General features: G+C 44.7%; 1 protein-coding gene across 2 annotated transcripts in view; it reads left to right on the top strand.

Annotated features, from left to right (window-relative positions):
- lrrc69 (leucine rich repeat containing 69) overlaps positions 1 to 20,432 on the top strand; it is a 67,005-nt gene that overhangs the window by 10,996 nt on the left and 35,577 nt on the right. For both annotated transcript variants that reach the window (XM_067979368.1, XM_067979367.1), the window contains exons 3-4: positions 2,305 to 2,377; positions 3,543 to 3,738. In XM_067979368.1, coding sequence (XP_067835469.1) covers positions 2,305 to 2,377; positions 3,543 to 3,738 — 269 coding nt within the window. The remainder of the gene's footprint in view (positions 1 to 2,304; positions 2,378 to 3,542; positions 3,739 to 20,432) is intronic.

Below are 20,432 nucleotides of genomic sequence, written 5' to 3'. Positions count from 1 at the left end.
GAAAATCTTAAAGCATGGAAAAATTGGGGGATTCTTTTAAGATATGTAATGTGGGGATGGCCTGTTCTTTTGAGTTCTCACAGTTGTGAAAAATTGTTAGCAACACAATAGGAGAGATTTTTCTCAATTTTTCCACGGGTTTACGCGTGGAGGCAGAGGGCATGGCTGAGGTATTAAATGAGTACTTTGCATTTTTCTTTACCAAGGAAGAAGATGCTGCCAAAGTCACAGTAAATGAAGAGGTGGTTGAGATACTGGATGGGCTAAAAATTGATTAAGAGGAGGTACTAGAAAGGCTAGGACCTCCTTAAATAGATAAGTCTACCTTAAAGTAGACAAGTCACCCAGTCCGGATGGGATGCATCCTAAGCTGCTGAGAGATGTATGGGTGAAAATTGCAGATAAGGGGGTGATGCCAGAGGACTGGACAATTGCAAATGTTACACCCTTGTTCAAAAAAGGGTGCAAGGGTAAACGCAGCATCTACAGGCCACTCAGTTTAACCTTGGCATTGGGGAAACTTTTAGAAACGATAATCTGGGACAGAATTAGCAGCCGCTTGGACAAGTGTTGATTGATTAGGGAAAGCCAGCACGGATTTGTTAAAGGCAAATCTTGATTGAGTTTTTTGATGAGGAAACAGAGAGGGTCGATGAGGGCAATGCAGTTGATGTGGTGTATATGGACTTCCAAAAGGCATTTGATAAAGCACCGCATAATAGGCTTGTCATCAAAGTTGAAGCCCATGGAATAAAAGGGGCAGTGCCAGCATGGATACAAAATTGGCTAAGTAATGGGAAACAGAGAGTAGTGGTGAACGGTTGTTTTTCAGACTGGAGGGAGGTATACAGTGGTGTTCCCCAGGAGTCGGTACTAGGACCATTGCTTTTTTTGATATATATTAATGACTTGGACTTGGGTGTACAGGGCACAATTTCAAAATTTGCAGATGACACAAACTTGGAAGGGTAGTGAACAGTGAGGAGGAAAGTGATAGACTTCAAGAGGACAAGGACAGGCTGGTGGAATGGGCGGCCACATGACAGATGAAATTCAACACAGAAAAATGTAAAGTGATACATTTTGGCAGGAAGAACTAGGAGAGGCAATATAAACTAAAGGGTACAATTCTAAAAGGGGTGCAGGTACAAAGATCTGGGGGTATATGTTGAAGGTGGCAGGGCAGGTTGAGAAAGCGATTAAGAAAGCATAAGGGATCCTGGGCTTTATAAATAGAGGCGTAGAGGGGAAAAGCAAGGAGGTTATGATGAACCTTTATAAAACACTGGTTCGACCACAACTGGAGTATTGTGTCCAGTTCTGGGCACCGCACTTTAGGAAGGATGTGAAGGCTTTAGAGAGGGTGCAGAAGAGATTTACTAGAATGATTCCAGGGTGAGGGACTTCAGTTATGTGCATAGACTGGAGAAGCTGGGGTTGTTCTCCTGAGAGCAGAGAAGGTTAAGAGGAGATTTGATAGAGGTATTCAAAATCATGAAGGGTCTAGACAGAGTAGATGAAGAGAAACTGCTCCCATTGGCGGAGGGGTCAAGAACCAAAGGATATAGATTCAAGGTGATTGGCAAAAGAACCAAAGGCAACATGAGAAAAAACTTTTTTACACAGCGAGTGGTTGGGATCTGGAATGCACTGCTTGAGGGGGCAGTGGAGGCAGATTCAATCATGGCTTTTAAAAGGGAATTGGATAAGTACTTGAAGGGAAAAATTTGCAAAGCTACGGGGATAGGGTGGGGGAGTGGGACTAGCTGGATTGCTCTTGCAGAGAGCCGACATGGACTCGACGGGTCGAATGGCCTCTTTCCGTGCCGTTCTATGATTCTAGGTAGAAAATGCAGAGAAAATCAGGATGAATCAGCATCAGCTGATCTTTTCAAGATTAAATTAGTCACTGAGCCCTTTCTCTTCCTACAGTTGTTATTGATGTATTATTTTGGAGATTGAGTATTTACCCCATTTTTGTAGCTAATTTTCTCTCTGGAGAAGTCTTCCTGGACAATGTACTCCTCATGGCCAAAAGGTCAGTTTGGTAACCTGTTTTCAGGCTTTCATCAGTATTACTCTGAACTAGATATTGTAAGGCAGCAAGAACAGACTGGGATTAATCTTGCCCTGACTTTGCTTCCCTCCTTTTTCTTAAGTCTCTATTTGCAACTGCCTTATACAGTAACATGGTGAAGATAGAGAAGTTACCGGAGTAGGGTTGATGCTATTCTGTACAATTGCTGTTTACTTCTTAATCCTCCTCTCATTTACAAAAATGTACCTTTTGTTCTGTCGTTTCAGAGGGGTTAGAAAACCTAGTTTTCTTGAACCTGAGTAACAACAAGCTAACAACTTTGCCTCAAGAAATATACAGGTAGAGAAATAGCTATTATAGTATATTGTTACAGTAGAATCTCCCTGCAATTGAGCTATCACATTATGTAAAAACTGTTCATCTCCACAATTGTCTACCTATCTATCCTGAAGGTGCAGACTGTGGCTGAGTTACAGTTCTGCAGTTACTGACAGCCCTCCAGTACCCCATCCATTCTTCATGTGTGCTCCTAGGTAGTGAGCATTGGCAAGTGTTCGACATTGGCATTAGCATCACATGCAAGCCTAATCCTGTCCTCACCCGACGTCCTCACATGGCCACTTTCCAGCAGGTGACATTGGATAATAGTCAGGAGCGGGAGCCCTGACTGGATTGTGCTTTTCCCCTCTTCAGTCCCAGGCACTGAGGTCATTTATGACATCCCAATTGCCCTGGCTTGGATTAGCTAACTCAGCACATACTGGGAACTAAACCTGAGACTTTCTGGCATATATTGTTCAGGAGCACACCATGTATGTACACACTAAATCATAGGGACGTCTAAACAGTGTATGTTTAACCAATTCTTGAATCTCTGTTAAGTTTAGGAACTCTTGACATTAACTCATTAAATTTTAGAAAGTCTGACACTTTTTGGATTAATGCATCAACATTGTCAAGCAGCTCATGGGAATATAGAAAGGTACAGGGCAGGGAAAGACCATTTCAGTCCATCTAGGTGGTCCCAAAGGTCAAAAACAGATCCACACAATTCATGCTTAAGTGATATCCCTTTGTGTAGAGCACAGAGCCTACCATTGCATTGTCTATACAGGCATTGTTGTGAGTTCCTTGAGACATCAGTTAAAAGGTTGATTATTTCTTAATGTCAAGAAGATTTTTTTAAAAATATGCCTCCTTTGTATTGTAAATTGTATACTATTAGATTAGGTGTAAGGCACATCAGACTATATAGTCCCTTGTAGTGGATACCTTTTGAGTCTGTTGTTGTATGTAAATGCAGTGGAACACACTTAAAAGGACAACATCATGAATAGAATAGAAAAACTATTTCCCTCAGTTTAGAAACATATAAAAAATAGGGAGATCTGATAAATTAAATCCAGTTTAAGATCAATCCTTCTCTGGTAAATAAGGTCTGATCTGAAGAGGGCGCCACTGTACCACAATAAATAATTAATTTCAATTTTTTTTTGTTTTGCAGGCTGGCAGAACTCAAGTATCTCAATGTGAACAACAACCAACTGGAGAGCATTCCAAGCAAGCTTTGTCTGCTGCAACAGCTTTGTGAGCTACATTTAGCAAACAATAATCTCAAATCATTTCCACATGACATTGGATATTTGACTAATCTCAAGAAGCTTTCTGTGCCAAGAAACCAAATCCAGGAGCTTCCAGAAGTAAGTTATTGTGATTGAGCATTTTCCAGTGTATTGATTTAAAATATATATATAAACGCCATTAATTTCTGCAGGGATTCTGCCGATCGTCTGCCGTAACCTAAGTGGAAGATCCGTGGAAACCCCGAGAAATGATGTGAATGCCAGTTTTCCTGGGTTTCCATGGCTCTTCCGCTGAAGTTACATCAGACAACTGGGACAAGACCTGTAAAAATTCTGCCCTATTTTATATAGATAGAGAGAAGGAACTTGCCTTTATATAGTGTCTTATCTCATCCTCCGGAAGTCCCAAAGTGCTCTACAATCAACGGATTACTTTTGAAGTATGGTCACCTGTTATCTAGGTAAACATTGTTAAACAGTTTTGTGCACAGAAAAGTTCAAAAACAAGCAGTGAGATGAATGACTAGATAATCTGGTTTTAGTGGTGTTTTTTGAGGGAGAGATGTTGGCCAGCACATGGGAGAACTCACAACTTTTCTTCAAACAATGTCATGGAATATCATTGCATTCACCTAAGCAGGCAGACAGGACCTTGAATTAACATCACATTTGAAAGCTGGCACCTCTTGACAATGCAGCACTCCCTCAGTACTGTCCACCTAGATTATATGCTCAAGTCTGCAGTGGGGCATGAACCTTAAATCTTCTGGCTCAGAGGTAAGAGTGCTACTAACTGAGTCAAGCTAATATATATAATTTGATATATGCTGTTAGCCCAAAATGGTAGGTATGTTAAGGATCTGCACGTAACCAAATAAGCTGTCCCATAGCTAAAAATCAGAGAGAAAATGGATACTAACAAAGCCCTGGGACCTTTAAATATTTGGCTCACTTGTGAAAACTGCTGCTAGCAATTTATTCCAGACTGCAATGGATTGGTAAAGAAAGCTGTTCCACAGATAGTTGGAATTTGTTGTTGTCTTGGTTAGAGGGCTAAGATGACCTTTATGATCAACCCTGGTGTTATAGCTTAATTGTTTGCAGGAGGGAACAACCTACTTATATAACAGCAATGAACAGCAATGCCACTGAGCCAAAAAAGCAATACTCAGAAGTTTTTTGGTGGAAAGGATTGCAGATTCAACATTTTGGTGTCATTGTAAATAGGGACATTCTTAAATTACTATGTAATTGAGGGGGATCAACATATCTGTATGGCATCCCATTTAAAAAAAACGAGAAATGCTTATTTCATGACAGAATTTAAGACAAAGCAGGGATGGGAAAAGGCCGTTAAGCCCAAAGAAGCTTATTCCTCTAGTACATTAATACTCCCATCATGGCAAATAATTGTATTTTGAATAACCCCAACATTTTTATCTATTATTACCTTGCTAGGTAGATTATTCCTAATATTTATCAGTCTTTGTTTTTTCCTGATATCTGATCTAAATTCACTTTTCACTCATTTCCATTTATATCCTCTGGTGTTACTTTCTTAGGATATTTTGAAATCATAATTTTTCTTTACCTTATGTATAGTCTTCAATATTTTATATACCTTAGTAAAGTCCCCCTTATCCACATTCATTCTAGACTGTATAGCTTAAGGTTCTCTAATCTTACCTCCTAGCTGACCCCTTCTACACTTAGACTCAGTTTTGTTCCACATTTCTGTAACTGTTATATAGTTTTTTTGTAAGTATATATTTTTTTGTGGTGTGGTGCAGTGACCAAAACTAAACACTGTAGTTTAAGTGTGGTTTCACCACTGCATTGTAAAGCCTTGGCACACCTTCTGTAGATCTCTGTTCTAGCTTCTTTTATTATTCGTTCATGGGATGTGGGCGTCGCTGGCAAGGCCAGCATTTATTGCCCATCCTTAATTGCCCTTGAGAAGGTGATGGTGAACCGCTGCAGTCCATGCGGTGAAGGTTCTCCCACAGGGCTGTTAGGTAGGGAGTTCCAGGATTTTGACCCAGCGACAATGAAGGTACGCAATATATTTCCAAGTCAGGATGGTGTGTGACTTGGAGGGGAACGTGCAAGTGGTGTTGTTCCCATGTGCCAGCCGCCCTTGTCCTTCTAGGTGGTAGAGGTCGCGGGTTTGGGAAATGCTTTCAAAGAAGCCTTAGTGAGTTGCTGCAGTGCATCCTGTGAATGGTACACACTGCTGCCACGGTGTGCCGGTGGTGAAGGGAGTGAATGTTTAGGGTGGTGGATGGGGTGCCAATCAAGTGGGCTGTTTTGTTCTGGATGGTTTCAAGCTTCTTGAGTGTTGTTGAAGCTGCACTCATCCAAGCAAGTGGAGAATATTCCATCACACTCCTGACTTGTGCCTTGTAGATGGTGGAAAAGCTTTGGGGAGTCAGGAGGTGAGTCATTCACCACAGAATACCCAGCCTCTGACCTGCTCTTATATCGTAGTATAATATTTTTTTAATTGGTTTGCCACATTGTCCTGGCAGTGAAAGTATTGTGTCTGCTATTGCTTCCAAGACTCTCTTTCCAAGTCTCCTTATGCTAATTCAGTTCCATTCATTGTATACTTAGTTTGAAAAAATATGATAAATATGTGTAACATCAGTGTTAAAGTTACTTTTGCTATATGTCTGTCTGATTGTCCAAGTACTAATTTCTGCAGGACTCCATTTAATATCTTCCCTGGGCTTAACATTACAGGGTAGATTTTACAAATTTGCACCCCTGGCACAGAGCTTTAATGGATGGAAAATCATACAGGGGCATTGACCGCCACGCATGAATTTCCGATTATCCAGCCCGTCACATCAAGCTATGCGCTGGGAGCACAAATTTATAAAATCTACTCTCATAGCTCTCTTGAGTTCTGTTTTAAAAACAGTTTTTAAAAAAAAAATCCAAACCTTGGAACTATCCTAGATTCTTGTGGTTTTTAGTTTAATTCTAAATTTTTAGGTAGAATTTTATCAAAAGCTTTCTGGAAATGTAAATGAATTATATCATAGGAAGTGTCACTATCTATTATATTTTGCAACATCCTCAAAGAAATCAAGGGGATTTGTTAGTTAGGATCTTCAACTTGTAAACCATACTGCTTGTTTCTTAAAATATTGTTGTACCCCTCCAGCCTGACCCTTAGAACAGGTTCCATTATTTTACTTGATTTTCATATCCAGTTGAACTACTCTTGAAGTGTCGTCACTATTATGCAGGCAAACATGGCAGCCAATTTGTGCACAGTAAGATCCCACAAATAGCAATTGGACAAATGACCAGTTGTATGATTTTTTTGGTTGTATTGTAGCTCACGGCAACAGTGCATAGAGCCATGAAGTATTTTACATCCATTCGAAGAGGCATACAGTGCCCCAGTTGAATGTCTCATCCAAAAGACGGTGCCTCTGTTATTTCAGTACTCCCTCAGTACTGCTCTGAAATGTCAACCTAGATTGCTTGACCCACAACCTTCTGATTCTGAGGTATGAATGCTATCAACTGAGCTAAGCTGAGACTTGCACAGTACTGATGTTTGGGCAGTGCCCTGAACTGCACCAAACCTATGCACTATTTGATATGGACTCTTGGATGTTGGCACTGGCAGAAAAAAATGAATATATTGGACATCCATTATATCAAGTTGGCTGACACGTTGCAAGCTGCCCTGTGTAGGTCTTTCCACTGAAGGCAGATTTTCCACTGTATAGCAGATATGTAAACTCTGAGACTTGGATGACAACTGCTAGAAGGTGTTACTTGGAGGCTGCATATGAGAACATGCACTCATATGTTCAGTCTGTTGCTGGAACTCTGCACCTCTGACTGGTAAAACCACTGTTCAATGGCATACAGTACAGTTAGGAGTGATACTGTTCACCATGCCACTCATTAAGTTCCTTCTACCTGCTATGTGCCCGGTGAGGGCTGAAACCCATGCTTGTCAGATCCCTAATGACCAACTAATCACTATTCTCCCTAGGTTGGGGAGAGGAGTATGGGTCACAGTGAGTCCAAGATGACTTGCTTGGGAGTGGAAGTTAGGAATCAAGTAAACCTTCTGTAACAAATTTAGTAATCCAATACCTGAACTAGAAACCTCCGAAGTACTCCAGGGCACTGTTGAAAATTGACCAGTTATCCTGGTTCACTAATGGAACCTGAATGGGTACACCTGTCAATGAGGGTTAGAATTTTTCCCACTTGGCTGCAGGTAACCCTGCAAATCAATGCCATAATGGGAAGGGTTGATCTGGCTAGACAAGCAGTAAGGAAGTCAATGGAAAAGGAAAATCGAATGGAATGTATAGCGGGCAGTTGTTTCAACACCATCAGTTTTCTACTCCCGCCGAAGTTGAAAGTTCTCCCTGGTATCTTTTCTCATAATTTGACTTCATTTTTTCAAACAAAAACAAATGAGTTGAATTTTGAAAGCCCTAATTATAACCCATGGTTTATAGATAGTTAGAAGAATGTTTAGATCTTCTTACAGCTGTGTGTTATGAGAGACACGCATTGATACACATGCAGGACATCACAAGACATCAATTCAATATTTTCAGAGGTCCCTTAGAAAGTCACAAAAAGTGCTGCCAGACATGGGATTCCCTCCAAACAGTACTGTCAAGCCTCCTCACTCCCCTCACGGCTGAAGGACATGAGGAATACACCACTGGGATGAACCACTGTAAGAATTCTGGAAATTTACCTTTTCCCTGAGTATGGAAAAACTTTGGCCATTGACCAAAATCCTAAGATGGAAGGATAGGTAAGAGGTCACCAGACGAATTCAACAACATACACACAGTGGAAAGTGGGAGAATTACTGCTTCAGACATGTCTCTGTTTTAATGCAAAACCTACAGCAGGTGGTCAACACCCACTGCCATTGAAAGAGGCAACTGCTCCAGACATGGTGGGGCCATGTCTTTGTTTTAAAGCAAAACCGATCAACACCTAGGACGTTGGTTACAAAAGGAAGCCTTGTTTGACAAGCTCTAAAAATCGGAATTAACAATGACCCATCGGGAGAGGCAATTGCAACATGATGAGGGACCATCAAAAAGCCATCAAAGATTCTTAAGGACTTTGTGAGAACTGTTTAAATAGACATGAAGTGTTTTTTTTAAAGTGACGAAGACCATTGTAAGAGGGATATAGAAGTGGAAACAAAACCTCTCTCTCTCTCTCTCTCTCTCTGGTTCTTGCTGGCGCCTGTGTGCTGCTTGTCTTGTTCTGCCTGTCTCTGGAAGGAAGAGCAGCTTCCAGCGTTCAACAAGGCGAGGGGGCAACAGAGAGAAGGTCAGCAGCTCTAGAAGCAGGCCGACACACAAGAAGAAACCAGAGCAACAGCCCCAGTGACCATCAGACACCTCGCGGCAACAAGGGCCTTACAAAACAACCAACCGAATATTGCCACCAACCAACTGGGTAATATTGGGCCACCGCGACCAAAGAAAACCATCTCGGGAGAAAACCGAAGATCTGCAAAGTTTCCACTCTACAATCTATTTCTGACTTACCTCTGGGTGAATTACTGTCAAGGATTCGTTTGGTGAGCATTTTCTCTGGCCCTTTAGAGTCCTGATGTGGAGATGCCGGTGATGGACTGGGGTGCACAAATGTAAGGAATCTTGCAACACCAGGTTATAGTCCAACAGTTTTATTTGAAAATCACAAGCTTTCGGAGATTATCTCCTTCATGACTATAACCTGGTGTTGTAAGATTCCTTACCTTTAGAGTCCAACTTAGCTAGTACAGTGGGATTGGGAGGGGTGAGGTATCTTTCTATTGTAATTTCCCTCGTGTGTACAGAAGTGTTCCCCATTTTGTTAGAGAGTTAAGATTGTTGTGTTGTATTTTCTCTCTTGAATAAAGGTCAAAGTTTCTTGCGCCAAAACCAGTTGTCTGCTGCACTTTGCCACAACCCCCCAAATAAGATCAAGGTCTAGAACCCAGAGAGTGGGAGCAATTCGAACCGCTCAGAAGTCAGAGGCAAAGCTGACACACACCACCACCCCCTACATAATGGCGACCACGAAGGGACCTTGGCAAAAGGGATGCGATGCAGTGGACACTGATTTGGAAGAGAGAACTGTAATGGAAGAGAGGATTTCAAATTATGTGTTCAGTAAGGTGAATATGGAAAAAAAAGGGTCACTAATCTGTTAAAGGCTGGGCGCCCGTTAGATGCTGCAGCTAAATGGACAGAAGGGAAGGATCATAAAAAATCCATAGAAAAGGCAGTCTGGCTGATGTGCTTCAAGAAACAGATCCAGCTTTTGGATAGGCTCATTGAAGCACAGGCAGCTGAGATTCGGGAGTCAGCCCTGGAAGTCCAAATAAAGGCCCTAGCAGGGGAGAAGTTACTGTTAGCATTGCAGGCTCTGAACCAGGAAAGGGTGCAGTTAGTGGGGGAGCATAAGACCCAGCAGGAATAATTACAGTGTCAGGTCACCGAGGCTAAGAACAATGAGCTGAGGTTGCGGGAAAAGAATGCCCGCCTAGCAAGACAAGTAAGAGAGCAGGAGGAGAAAGTAAAAGGCTTACAGGCAGCTGATAAGATAGTGAGCGCACAGGGGTTTGAGGATGCAGACAATGGCCCCTGCCAGAAGCAGATAGAGAGTCTGAACCTTGCTCTAAGGACGGCAAAAGGCATGGTGTGCCTCATAAGTCCTAGTGCAGCCCAGGTCGACATCACAGGGAACCTGGGGAGGACGGTTCAGACACCACAGGTAGTGCCAATGGACTACCCGGTTGAGGAGCAGGAGGGCCCACGACCACCACCCATAGCGCCAAGCTTTAGCGAAATCTGGCGGGGGGGGGGGTGGAATTATGGGCAGAAGCTGAGGAGGAAAACCCTCAGCAAGAGAGGCTGGGACCGGGGCCGATGTGCCCGGCCCGGCAGCAAAGATTCGGCCCGCCCGCTGATAACGAGGTTGAGGGACCCCTCCAAAACCAGTTCGTAGTTCCCCACGGCACCCAACAGCTTAGGGCCATGGTAAGCCATTTAACTGAACTTGCGGCAAATGGGGATCCCTCGGTCCACTTCAGGGAAGTGGAACAAGCAGCAAGCATCAATGAGTGCAATGATGCTGAACAGGCCAAAATGCTGCTATTCTCCCTGGAGAGTAAGCTCTTCCAGTCCCTCTCTGACCAATGTAATATGGTACAGTATGATTATGGGGAGCTCAAGGAGGAAGTTCTTGAGGCCATGGGGATGAATGAGGGAAGTCCTTTCTCCCGGGTGGAAAAAACAGTGCAGCTCGTAGGAGAAACCCCGCAGGCTTTTGCAGACAGGTTGTGGCCGGTGTATAGGAGTGCATGCAGTGGGACGCCTAACTGGGCTAACCTGGACCAGGATCAGCGGGCCCACTGGCTCCATTGCCTGGTGGCGAACAGCTTGCCACAGGTCAGGGCCGCGGCAGGAATGTGGTTTGACCCAAAGAATCCCTCAAACTCATGGTCAGTAATACCCCAAGGGAGTTCCAGGCATTTGTGCGAGCCCACCTAGCCACATTTGCCACACACAAACACGATTGTGGGAGGGTCAACGGGTTCGAGGTCAGTGTAGATGGGGACACTATGGCCCGACCGTAAAAGCAATATAACTTCCCCAGGGAAGCGGAGCCAGACATGGAAGCAGCCATGTCCTCCTTAGTGCAACAGGGGGTCCTAAGACCGATAGCCACCCACGTGAACTCTCCACTGTGGCCGGTTAGAAAACCAGACAACTCCTGGAGAGCCGCAGTGGACTATCGGGTGCTCAACAGTAACATCCCAGCCTGTGCACCCACGGTAGCAGCAGTTGTCGACCTGATAGGAAGTATCCCAGCATCCGCGACCACTTTCACGGTGCTGGATATCTCCAACGGGTTTTGGTCCATCCCTTTAAGGAGAGAGGATCAGTACAAGTTTGCCTTTACCTTTAAAGGGCAACAGTACACCTGGAACTGTCTGCCTCAGGGCTTCCATAATAGCCCCAGCATTTTCCACCAATGCACGGCAAACAGTTTAAAGGGCTTCAGCCAGCCCAGGCAGCTGGTTTGGCTCCTATTCACTGATTCGAGAGAGGAGCATGGCCCACTTCTGGCCGAATTGCTGGAACTGCTGGGGCAGGAAGGTTTTAAAGTGAACCCAAAGAAAGCGCAGATCGGCCAGCAGGAGGTGAAATTCCTGGGCCTGACACTACGCGCTGGGGAAAGGGCCATAGATAAAGCTAGAAGGGAAGCAGTACAGGAGTTACCAGTCCCCAACACAGTCACAGGAGTGAGATCGTTTCTAGGGCTAACCGGGTACTGCAGAGACTTCATTGAGGACTATGCGGCCACAGCAGCCCCACTGCTCCGACTCCTGCATAAGGGAGTGGAGTGGGTTTGGGATGAGGGTTGCCAGGCAACATTTGTCAGGCTCAAGAAAGATCTGCAGACCGCACCAGCTCTAGGGGCCATAGATGGAGGGAAAGAGTTCTTCCTGGAGGTAGCAGCCAGCGGGGTTAGCCTGAGTGCTGTGCTGCTCCAAGAGCGGCATGGCAAGCTGAGACCGATGGTCTACTCCTCCAGGATACTCACAGATGTGGAGAAGAGCTACTCCAATTGTGAAAGGTACCTCTTGGCCACACATTGGGCTGTGAAAAGATCGCTGATCTTCACAGGCACCTCTCCCATCACCCTCCTCACCCATCACACGCCCACCCAGATACTCCTGGACAGGAGAATCAAGGATGGGACAGTGAGCAGTGCCCGCATTGCTCGCTGGACCCTGCTTCTCTCACAGATGGACCTCAAAGTAAAAGGGCTCTGCGAGCCAAAGCTCGCAGCTAACCTGGTACATCCAGGAACAGCCCACCGGTGTTCCATAGAAGGGGTTTGGGAAGTAGACATAGGTTTATGGGCCGGGATACACCCCACAGGCCGTGAAATCTATGTGGATGGCTCCAGCACAGTATCTGCTGGTGAGCGACTCACGGGGTGTGGAGTTTATGACCCAGCGGCAAACCTTGCCCTGGCAATTAAGCTCCCCAGCACCATGAGCGCCCAGCAGGCTGAACTGTCCGCGGTAGTATACGTGGTTACACACCCCGAGATCTTCCCCACCCCATACACGATTTGCTCGGACAGCATGTTCACATGCAATTCGTGTTCGGAGTACCTGGCCATCTGGTCCCGTCGTGGATACACCTTCACTGACGGGAGACCCCTCACAGTGAAACCCTTGCTGGAGAAAATCTTAGCAGCAGTGGGGGAGGAAGGAGAGGTTTTCATCCATAAGGTGAAAGCCCATTCCTCCGCAGAACCCCGGAGTGAGGGCAACCGGCAGGCCGACGTGCTAGCTAGGGAGGGTGCCCGCACAGGCACTTTCTGGGACCCATATGGGTTCCGTCCTATAGCAGCAGTCACGGGTAGGAATGGGACACGGGGGAGTGCAGGGGTAGCTTTAACCCCAGATCTTAAGACGGTCCAAACCAAAGACCCCGTCCTCAAGACAGTCCTCAGTGCAGTGGCAGAAGGGAAAAGGGTAGAAGGCCCTTACAGCAAAGCAGCCCTCTCTGTAAAAGAAGGCATGCTGTTTAAGGGAGAGCAATGGGTAGTACCGCAGCAGCACAGGAGGGAATTCCTTCAACTGGCCCATGAGGGTCCAGGAGCGGGGCATCCCGGGCCTGAGACCACCTGGCAGCAGGTGGAACAGACAGGATGGTGGCCAGGACTCAGGGAAGATGTCCGTGAGTTCTGTGCCAGCTGTCTGGTGTGTGGTGCTAACAACCCTGACCCCCACAAAAGGAAGGTACGTATGGGACACATCAGGAGGGTAGAGGGACCATGGCAGTCAATCCAGGTCGACTACATCGGGCCCCTACCCACCGCCCAGGGAGGCTATAAGTACTGCCTAGTCCTGGTGGATGTGTTCACAAAGTGGGTCGAAGCCTTCCCCTGTCGAACAGCCACAGCTCTGAGTACAGCCAGGATCCTGGTCAGGGAGGTGTTCTCACGATGGGGGCTACCACAGTACGTGGAGTCCAACCAAGGGAGCCACTTTACCGGGCAGGTCATGCAGAATACCCTTATGGTACTCGGCATAGAGGGGAAATGGCACGTTGCACACAACCCACAGTCCTCAGGGATTGTAGAGAGGATGAACAGAATCTTGAAAGAAAGACTGAGGAAAGAGATGGTAGACTCACCTAGAAAGTGGGTAGAAGTCTTACCGTTGGTCCTAATGGAGATCCGAGCAAGCCAGTCAAAAAGCACGGGGTATTCCCCACACGAGCTCATGACTGGTAGGGTTATGCGGACGCCCACCCATGTGCTAGCCCCGGTGCTCACGGAGGGTCAGCTCAGAGAGGTGAACCGGGACAGCTTCGTCAGGAATCTGTTTGAACACCTTAAACAGGTTCACTGGCAGGCTGCTAGCAACATGGGAAAACAGCATTGGAGTAACCGACTGCTGCTAGAACCCTGTACACACCACGAGTGGGAGATAGGGGATCAGGTTATGGTTAGGAATTTTGCTCAGGTAGGCAGTCTAGAACCATTATACGTGGGGCCCTACAGCATTGTAGATAAGGCAAGCCCCATGGTATACGCCATAAAGCTGCCTCAGCGCACCAAATGGTTCCACATTAACCAATGTAAGTTGTTTAAATCCGAGAGAAGGGAACAGCCAGTTGGGGCAAGGTCTGAGGATAAAAATCCTCAGCCTGCAGCAGGAGCAAACTCACAGACTGCACAAGCAGGTGCAGTGGCTTGTTTTAAGGGAAGGGCCATCCCACCCACCGTTTGGGACACTCCCCTGCTCATCTGGGACTCTGACGAGGTGGGACCTGAGGGCAGAGAGTTACCTGCCCCTGACACAGGTTTAGAAGAGGTACAGCCTGAGGATAGAAATCCCCAGCCAGCGGCAGTGGAGATTCCACAGACCGCACAAGAGGGGACAGTGGCTCGGGTTGGAGACCCACCAGCCAGAGTCCCTAGAAGGTCCCCACGAATGCCACGGCCAAAGAAACCGTGGTCACCGGCTCCCCAGTTTAAAAGGGCAGCCCCTCAAGTCAGGGATCGATCTGAGGACAGAGGTCCCCAGCCAGCAGCCGCTGGCTGTAAGGGACCAAAGGTACAGGACAGGGCGGCCACACGGAAGGGAGTAGTATGCTGTAGCCCAAACAGGGATTAGCCTGGCTGCCCGGGGACGGGCGGCGGATGTACATAGCTTCTGTTATTTAATTTTGAGATTGTTCAGTTTGGGTGTAGTTCAATTTTATATAAGGTGGTTGGTAGGTTAAGTATTATTGTTTACCGTATATTATTTTTCTATGTATGTACCGTATTTTTCCAAGTGGTGCAGGGGTGTTGGACCCCCTCCGTGCTTGGAGATGAATGTTAATTCTTACCTGTGTCTGCATCTGAACACTACACCTAAAGGGGAATGTATGTTTTGGGTCTTAGATAGGTAAACTACAGGGGAAGGTTGGGTCTAGAGGATCGAGAATTTTGCTCACCTTTTACCAGTATGATACTTGAGGCAAGGTTAAAGTATCACAGGGGGGAGTGTAAGATTCTCAAAATTCACAGATCCCCCAAAACTCGGAGAAAAACCCTAAAGAAAAGGACTTCGGACTCTTTTCTAACCATTTCAGGGTGACTCACACACGCGCCTCACCAGGAAGCATCAACCAGGGAAAAGTACTTTTTGAGAAATCCAGGTCCTTTAAGGGACTTGCTTCCTCGTAGGGGCGACTGTAAGAATTCTGGGAATTCACCTTTTCCCTGAGTATGGAAAAACTTTGGCCATTGACCAAAATCCTAAGATGGAAGGATAGGTGAGAGGTCACCAGATGAATTCAACAACACACACACAGTGGAATGTGGGAGAATTACTGCTTCAGACATGTCTCTGTTTTAATGCAAAACCTACAGCAGGTGGTCAACACCCACTGCCATTGAAAGAGGCAACTGCTCTAGACATGGTGGGGCCATGTCTTTGTTTTAAAGCAAAACCGATCAACACCTAGGACGTTGGATACAAAAGGAAGCCTTGTGTGACAAGCTCTAAAAATCGGAATTAACAATGACCCATCGGGAGAAGCAATTGCAACATGATGAGGGACCATCAAAAAGCCATCAAAGATTCTTAAGGACTTTGTGAGAACTGTTTAAACAGACATGAAGTGTTTTTTTTAAAGTGACGAAGACCATTGTAAGAGAGGGATATAGAAGTGGAAACTCAAAACCTCTCTCTCTCTCTCTGGTTCTTGCTGGCGCTTGTGTGCTGCTTGTCTTGTTCTGCCTGTCTCTGGAAGGAAGAGCAGCTTCCAGCGTTCAACAAGGCGAGGGGGCAACAGAGAGAAGGTCAGCAGCTCTAGAAGCAGGCCGACACACAAGAAGAAACCAGAGCAACAGCCCCAGTGACCATCAGACACCTCGCAGCAACAAGGGCCTTACGAAACAACCAACCGAATATTGCCACCAACCAACTGGGTAATATTGGGCCACCACGACCAAAGCAAACCAACTCGGGAGAAAACCGAAGATCTGCAAAGTTTCCACTCTACAATCTATTTCTGACTTACCTCTGGGTGAATTACTGTCAAGGATTCGTTTGGTGAGCATTATCTCTGGCCCTTTAGAGTCCAACTTAGCTAGTACAGTGGGATTAGGAGGGGTGAGGTATTTTTCTACTGTAATTTCCCTTTTGTGTACCGAAGTGTTCCCCATTTTGTTAGAGAGTTAAGATTGTTGTGTTGTATTTTCTCTCTTGAATAAAGGTCAAAGTTTCTTGCGCCAAAACCAGTTGTCTGCTGCACTTTGTCACAACCCCCAAATAAGATCAAGGTCTAGAACCCAGGGAGTGGGAGCGATTCGAACTGCTCAGAAGTCAGAGGCAAAGCTGACACACACCACCACCCCCTACACCACACATTACATCTTCTGTTATGCCAAACATTAAGCTCGCCCTTCCCAGTGATGCCAGATCAAAGGATCCTCCCATGCGACAAAGTCCAACTGGCCCATTGCAATACTGTCAAATGCCAGAACTGGCACTCCAGTTGTGCTAAATACCAGGATTATTCTCCAGTGCTGCTGAAGACCAGGACTGCCCAAAAGTGCAGCTAAATTACATTTCTCCTCCCCATATTGCTAAATACCAGAGCCCTGAAATTCTGTGGGGCAACCACTTGTCTACTGATATAAATCCAGTAGAAGACTGAAGGAAACTTTGGAGAAATGTCCATTTATGCATTTCCCAGGGGCTTCTGCCAGTCTTCTACCAACGTTATGATAGGAGATTGATGGTAGCCCTATGGAATTTTAGGACGTAGATGTCTTCCTCCAATAGGTGCATCTTGCTCACTATCTATTTTCAGCTTTTAAAATGTTCAGGGATAAAAGTAAATATAAAGAAATGTGTATAAGATACATTTACAGTTTTCACAGAACAATGAACATTGTTATGGAATTTAATCCCTAAAGCATCAGGAAAAATCTCAGAATGCCATTTAATAAAAATTGAATTTGACTTATTCAGTCGCTATAAATCAGTAGGATTGATGTTAACTCTACTGCTATGTTTATAGTGGCAAACAAGACCTAAACTGCTTGAACTTTTTTCTCATTTGTTTGGCACCATAAATGGGGTAATTGCAGCTGTGTCAGTTTGTAACCAAATCACTGCAACTTTAAAATTATTTATTTTAAGAGGATGGAGAAACTAACCAATTTGGGGCTCCAACTGTGGTATACTGTGATTCACAAGTGATTTAATCTGCTGGGTATTTCAGTGTACAATTGTGGAGTTACATAAATGTATGTCTTAATTAGATTTACTCCTGTTCTGCCCATTCTGCTGATGATGTGATTTTTTTTCTTCTAAATGTACAATATAAGTAAAAATAATAAATAGCCAGCATGGATTTTTAAAATGCAAGTTGTGTCTGACAAATTTAATAGAAGTCTTTAAGGAAATGGATTATATTGCATAAGAAAATGCAGTGGATGTTGTACAAGCATACGAACTAAGAGCAGGAGTAGGCCATTTGGCCCCTCAAGCCTGCTCTGCCATTTGATAAGACCATGGCTGATCTGATTGCGACCTCAATCCTAATTTCCCGTTTCTTACTATAACCTTTGACTCTCTTGTTAATCAGGAATCTATCTAACTCAGCCTTAAAAATATTCAATGACCCTGCCTCCACTGCTCTCTGGGGAAGGGAGTTCCACTCACAACCCTCTGAGAGAAAAAAATTCTCCTCGTCTCCGTCTTAAATGGGAGACCCCTTATTTTTAAACTGTGGCCCCTAGTTCTAGTCTCTCCCACAAGGGGAAACATCCTCTCAGCATCTACCCCTTCTAGTCCCGTCAGGATCTTATATGTTTCAATAAGATCACCTCTCATTCTAAACTCCAGTGTATACAGGCCCAACTTGTCCAACCTTTCCTCATAAGATAACTCCCTCATCCCAGGAATCAGTCGAGTGAACCTTCTCTGAACCACCTCCAAAGCAATTATGTCTTTTGTTAAGTAAGAAGACCAATACTGCACACAATATTCTATATGTGGTCTCACCAATGCCCTGTACAACTGTCGTAAAACCTCTCTACTTTTATATTCCATTCCCCATGCAATGAATGACAACTTTCCATTTGCCTTCCTAATCACTTGCTGTACCTGCATACTAACTTTTTGTGATTCATGTACTAGGACACCCAGATCCCTCTGTACCTCAGAGTTCTACAATCTCTCTCTATTTAAATAATATACTGCTTTTTTATTCCCCCTGCCAAAGTGGACAAGTTCACATTTTCCCACATTATACTCCATCCGCCAAATTTTTGCCCACTCACTTAACCTATCTATATCCCTTTGCAGACTCCTTGAGGGTGATTTTAAACCCCAAGAATGGGTGGGTTGGGAGTGGGTGGGAGTTGAAAATAGTTGTTTTCTTGGGTCGCGACCGCAAAATTTTTGGACTTGGCATTCCCAGTGGGAAGCCTGTACTTTTCTGCGCCAACGTTAAACCCGGAAATAAAGCCGGGTTGCGGTCGCGACCCAAATAACAACTGTTGCCAACTCCCACCTGTCCCCAACCCACCCATTCTTGGGGTTTATGTCCTCTTCACAACTTATCAACCATACATTCTGTCCCTTCATCCAAGTCATTGATATAGATTGTAAATAGTTGAGCACTGATCCCTGTGTATATGGATTTCCAACAGGTGTTTGATAAAGCACCGTGTGGGAGACTTCTTGATAAAATTAAGGCACTTGTTATTAAAGTAAGTGTCGCAGCATGGATAGAAAGTTGGTTAAAGGACAGAAAATAGAGTAGTGAATGATGGATATTTATTAGTCTGGAGGGATGTAAACAATGGGGTCCCCCAGATGTCACTATTTTTACCATTGCTCTTTTCTATATATATATATATATATATATAAATGATTTGGACTTGGGTATAGGGGGTGCAATATCAAAATTTGCAGACAACACAAAAATAGGGAGTATGGTTAACTGTGAAAAGGATTATGAGCGATTTCAAGAGGACATAGGTTAGTTGTTTGGGCCGATATAATATCAAATAAAATTTAATGCAGAGAAATGTGAGGTGATTGATTTTGGGAGGAAAAAAAAGATAGAGGATCTCACAAGAAATGCTCTGTCTGGCCTAATTTAAAGCTTAATAGTACACAACAGGTATATATGTGGGTGTACGACTGAGTACAGGCCAAAGGGAAGAGGAATTTTGGACACTTCTGTGATCTTAAAGGCAACATAATAGTGTCTGATGAGTTTTATCTGCTTGTCAATGTAGCTTTTCTTCAGAATAATTTTGGTGGGTTTGTGGAAAGAGATGTATAATCTTTTGCAGCAAGATTGAAAATGTACAGCTCTTACTAGTATGTTAAGCTTTTTTGTTCCGGCATTTTTATTTCCCCCTTATCTGGGAAAATGGCTATGCTGATCATTCCATCTTTCAAAATGATGGAAGTGAAATAATTCAACAATGCTTTCATCGATCAGAAGCAGTTTTATATTTTAAAAATTTTAAAGTGTTGAAATCCATTTTTGCCAGCCAGAAGCAAAAATTTACATGTCTCCGCTCCTTTTGTTCATTTTAATATGCTTTCCTCTGTCAATTTGCTTTGCACCAGGGGTTCTTGCCCTGTGGTAGGGAAACAAGCGTTTATGGCTCAGGAGATGGTGAGATGAATTTGTTCAGCAGTTGTCAAGGGGGCTTGTGGTTGTTTCCCCTTTTCTGCTTCCAGGGTACGGCAGCATAGTGGTTATGTTACTGGAATAATAATCCGGAGTCATGAGTTCAAATCGGCAGCTGGAGAATTTAAATTCAATTACTTAAATAAAAATCTGGAATTAAAAAAATAGTGTCAGTAATGGTGGCCATGAAACAACTGTTTTGCCGTAAAACCCTATCTGGTCCACAAATGTCTAAGGACTAATGTCCTTTAGGGAAGGAAACCTACCGTCCTTACTCAGTCTGGCCTATATGTGACTCCAGACCCACAGCAATGTGGTTGATTCTTAATCACCCTCTGAAATGGCCTAGCAAGCCACTCAGTTGTACAATCTCACTACAGAAAGTCACAATAAGAATAAAACCGGACGGACCACAAGGCACTGGACACGACAAAGGCTAAACCAAGCCCAGTCGACCCTGCAAAGTCCTCCTCACTAACATCTGGGGACTTGTGCCAAAATTGGGAGAGTTGTCCCACAGACTAGTCAAGCAACTCACAGAATTATACCTTTCAGCCAATGTCCCATACT

This window comes from Heptranchias perlo, chromosome 3, assembly GCF_035084215.1.
Source record: "Heptranchias perlo isolate sHepPer1 chromosome 3, sHepPer1.hap1, whole genome shotgun sequence".
Classification (NCBI taxonomy): Eukaryota; Metazoa; Chordata; class Chondrichthyes; order Hexanchiformes; family Hexanchidae; genus Heptranchias; species Heptranchias perlo.
This window is presented reverse-complemented; position numbering and strand designations above follow the sequence as displayed.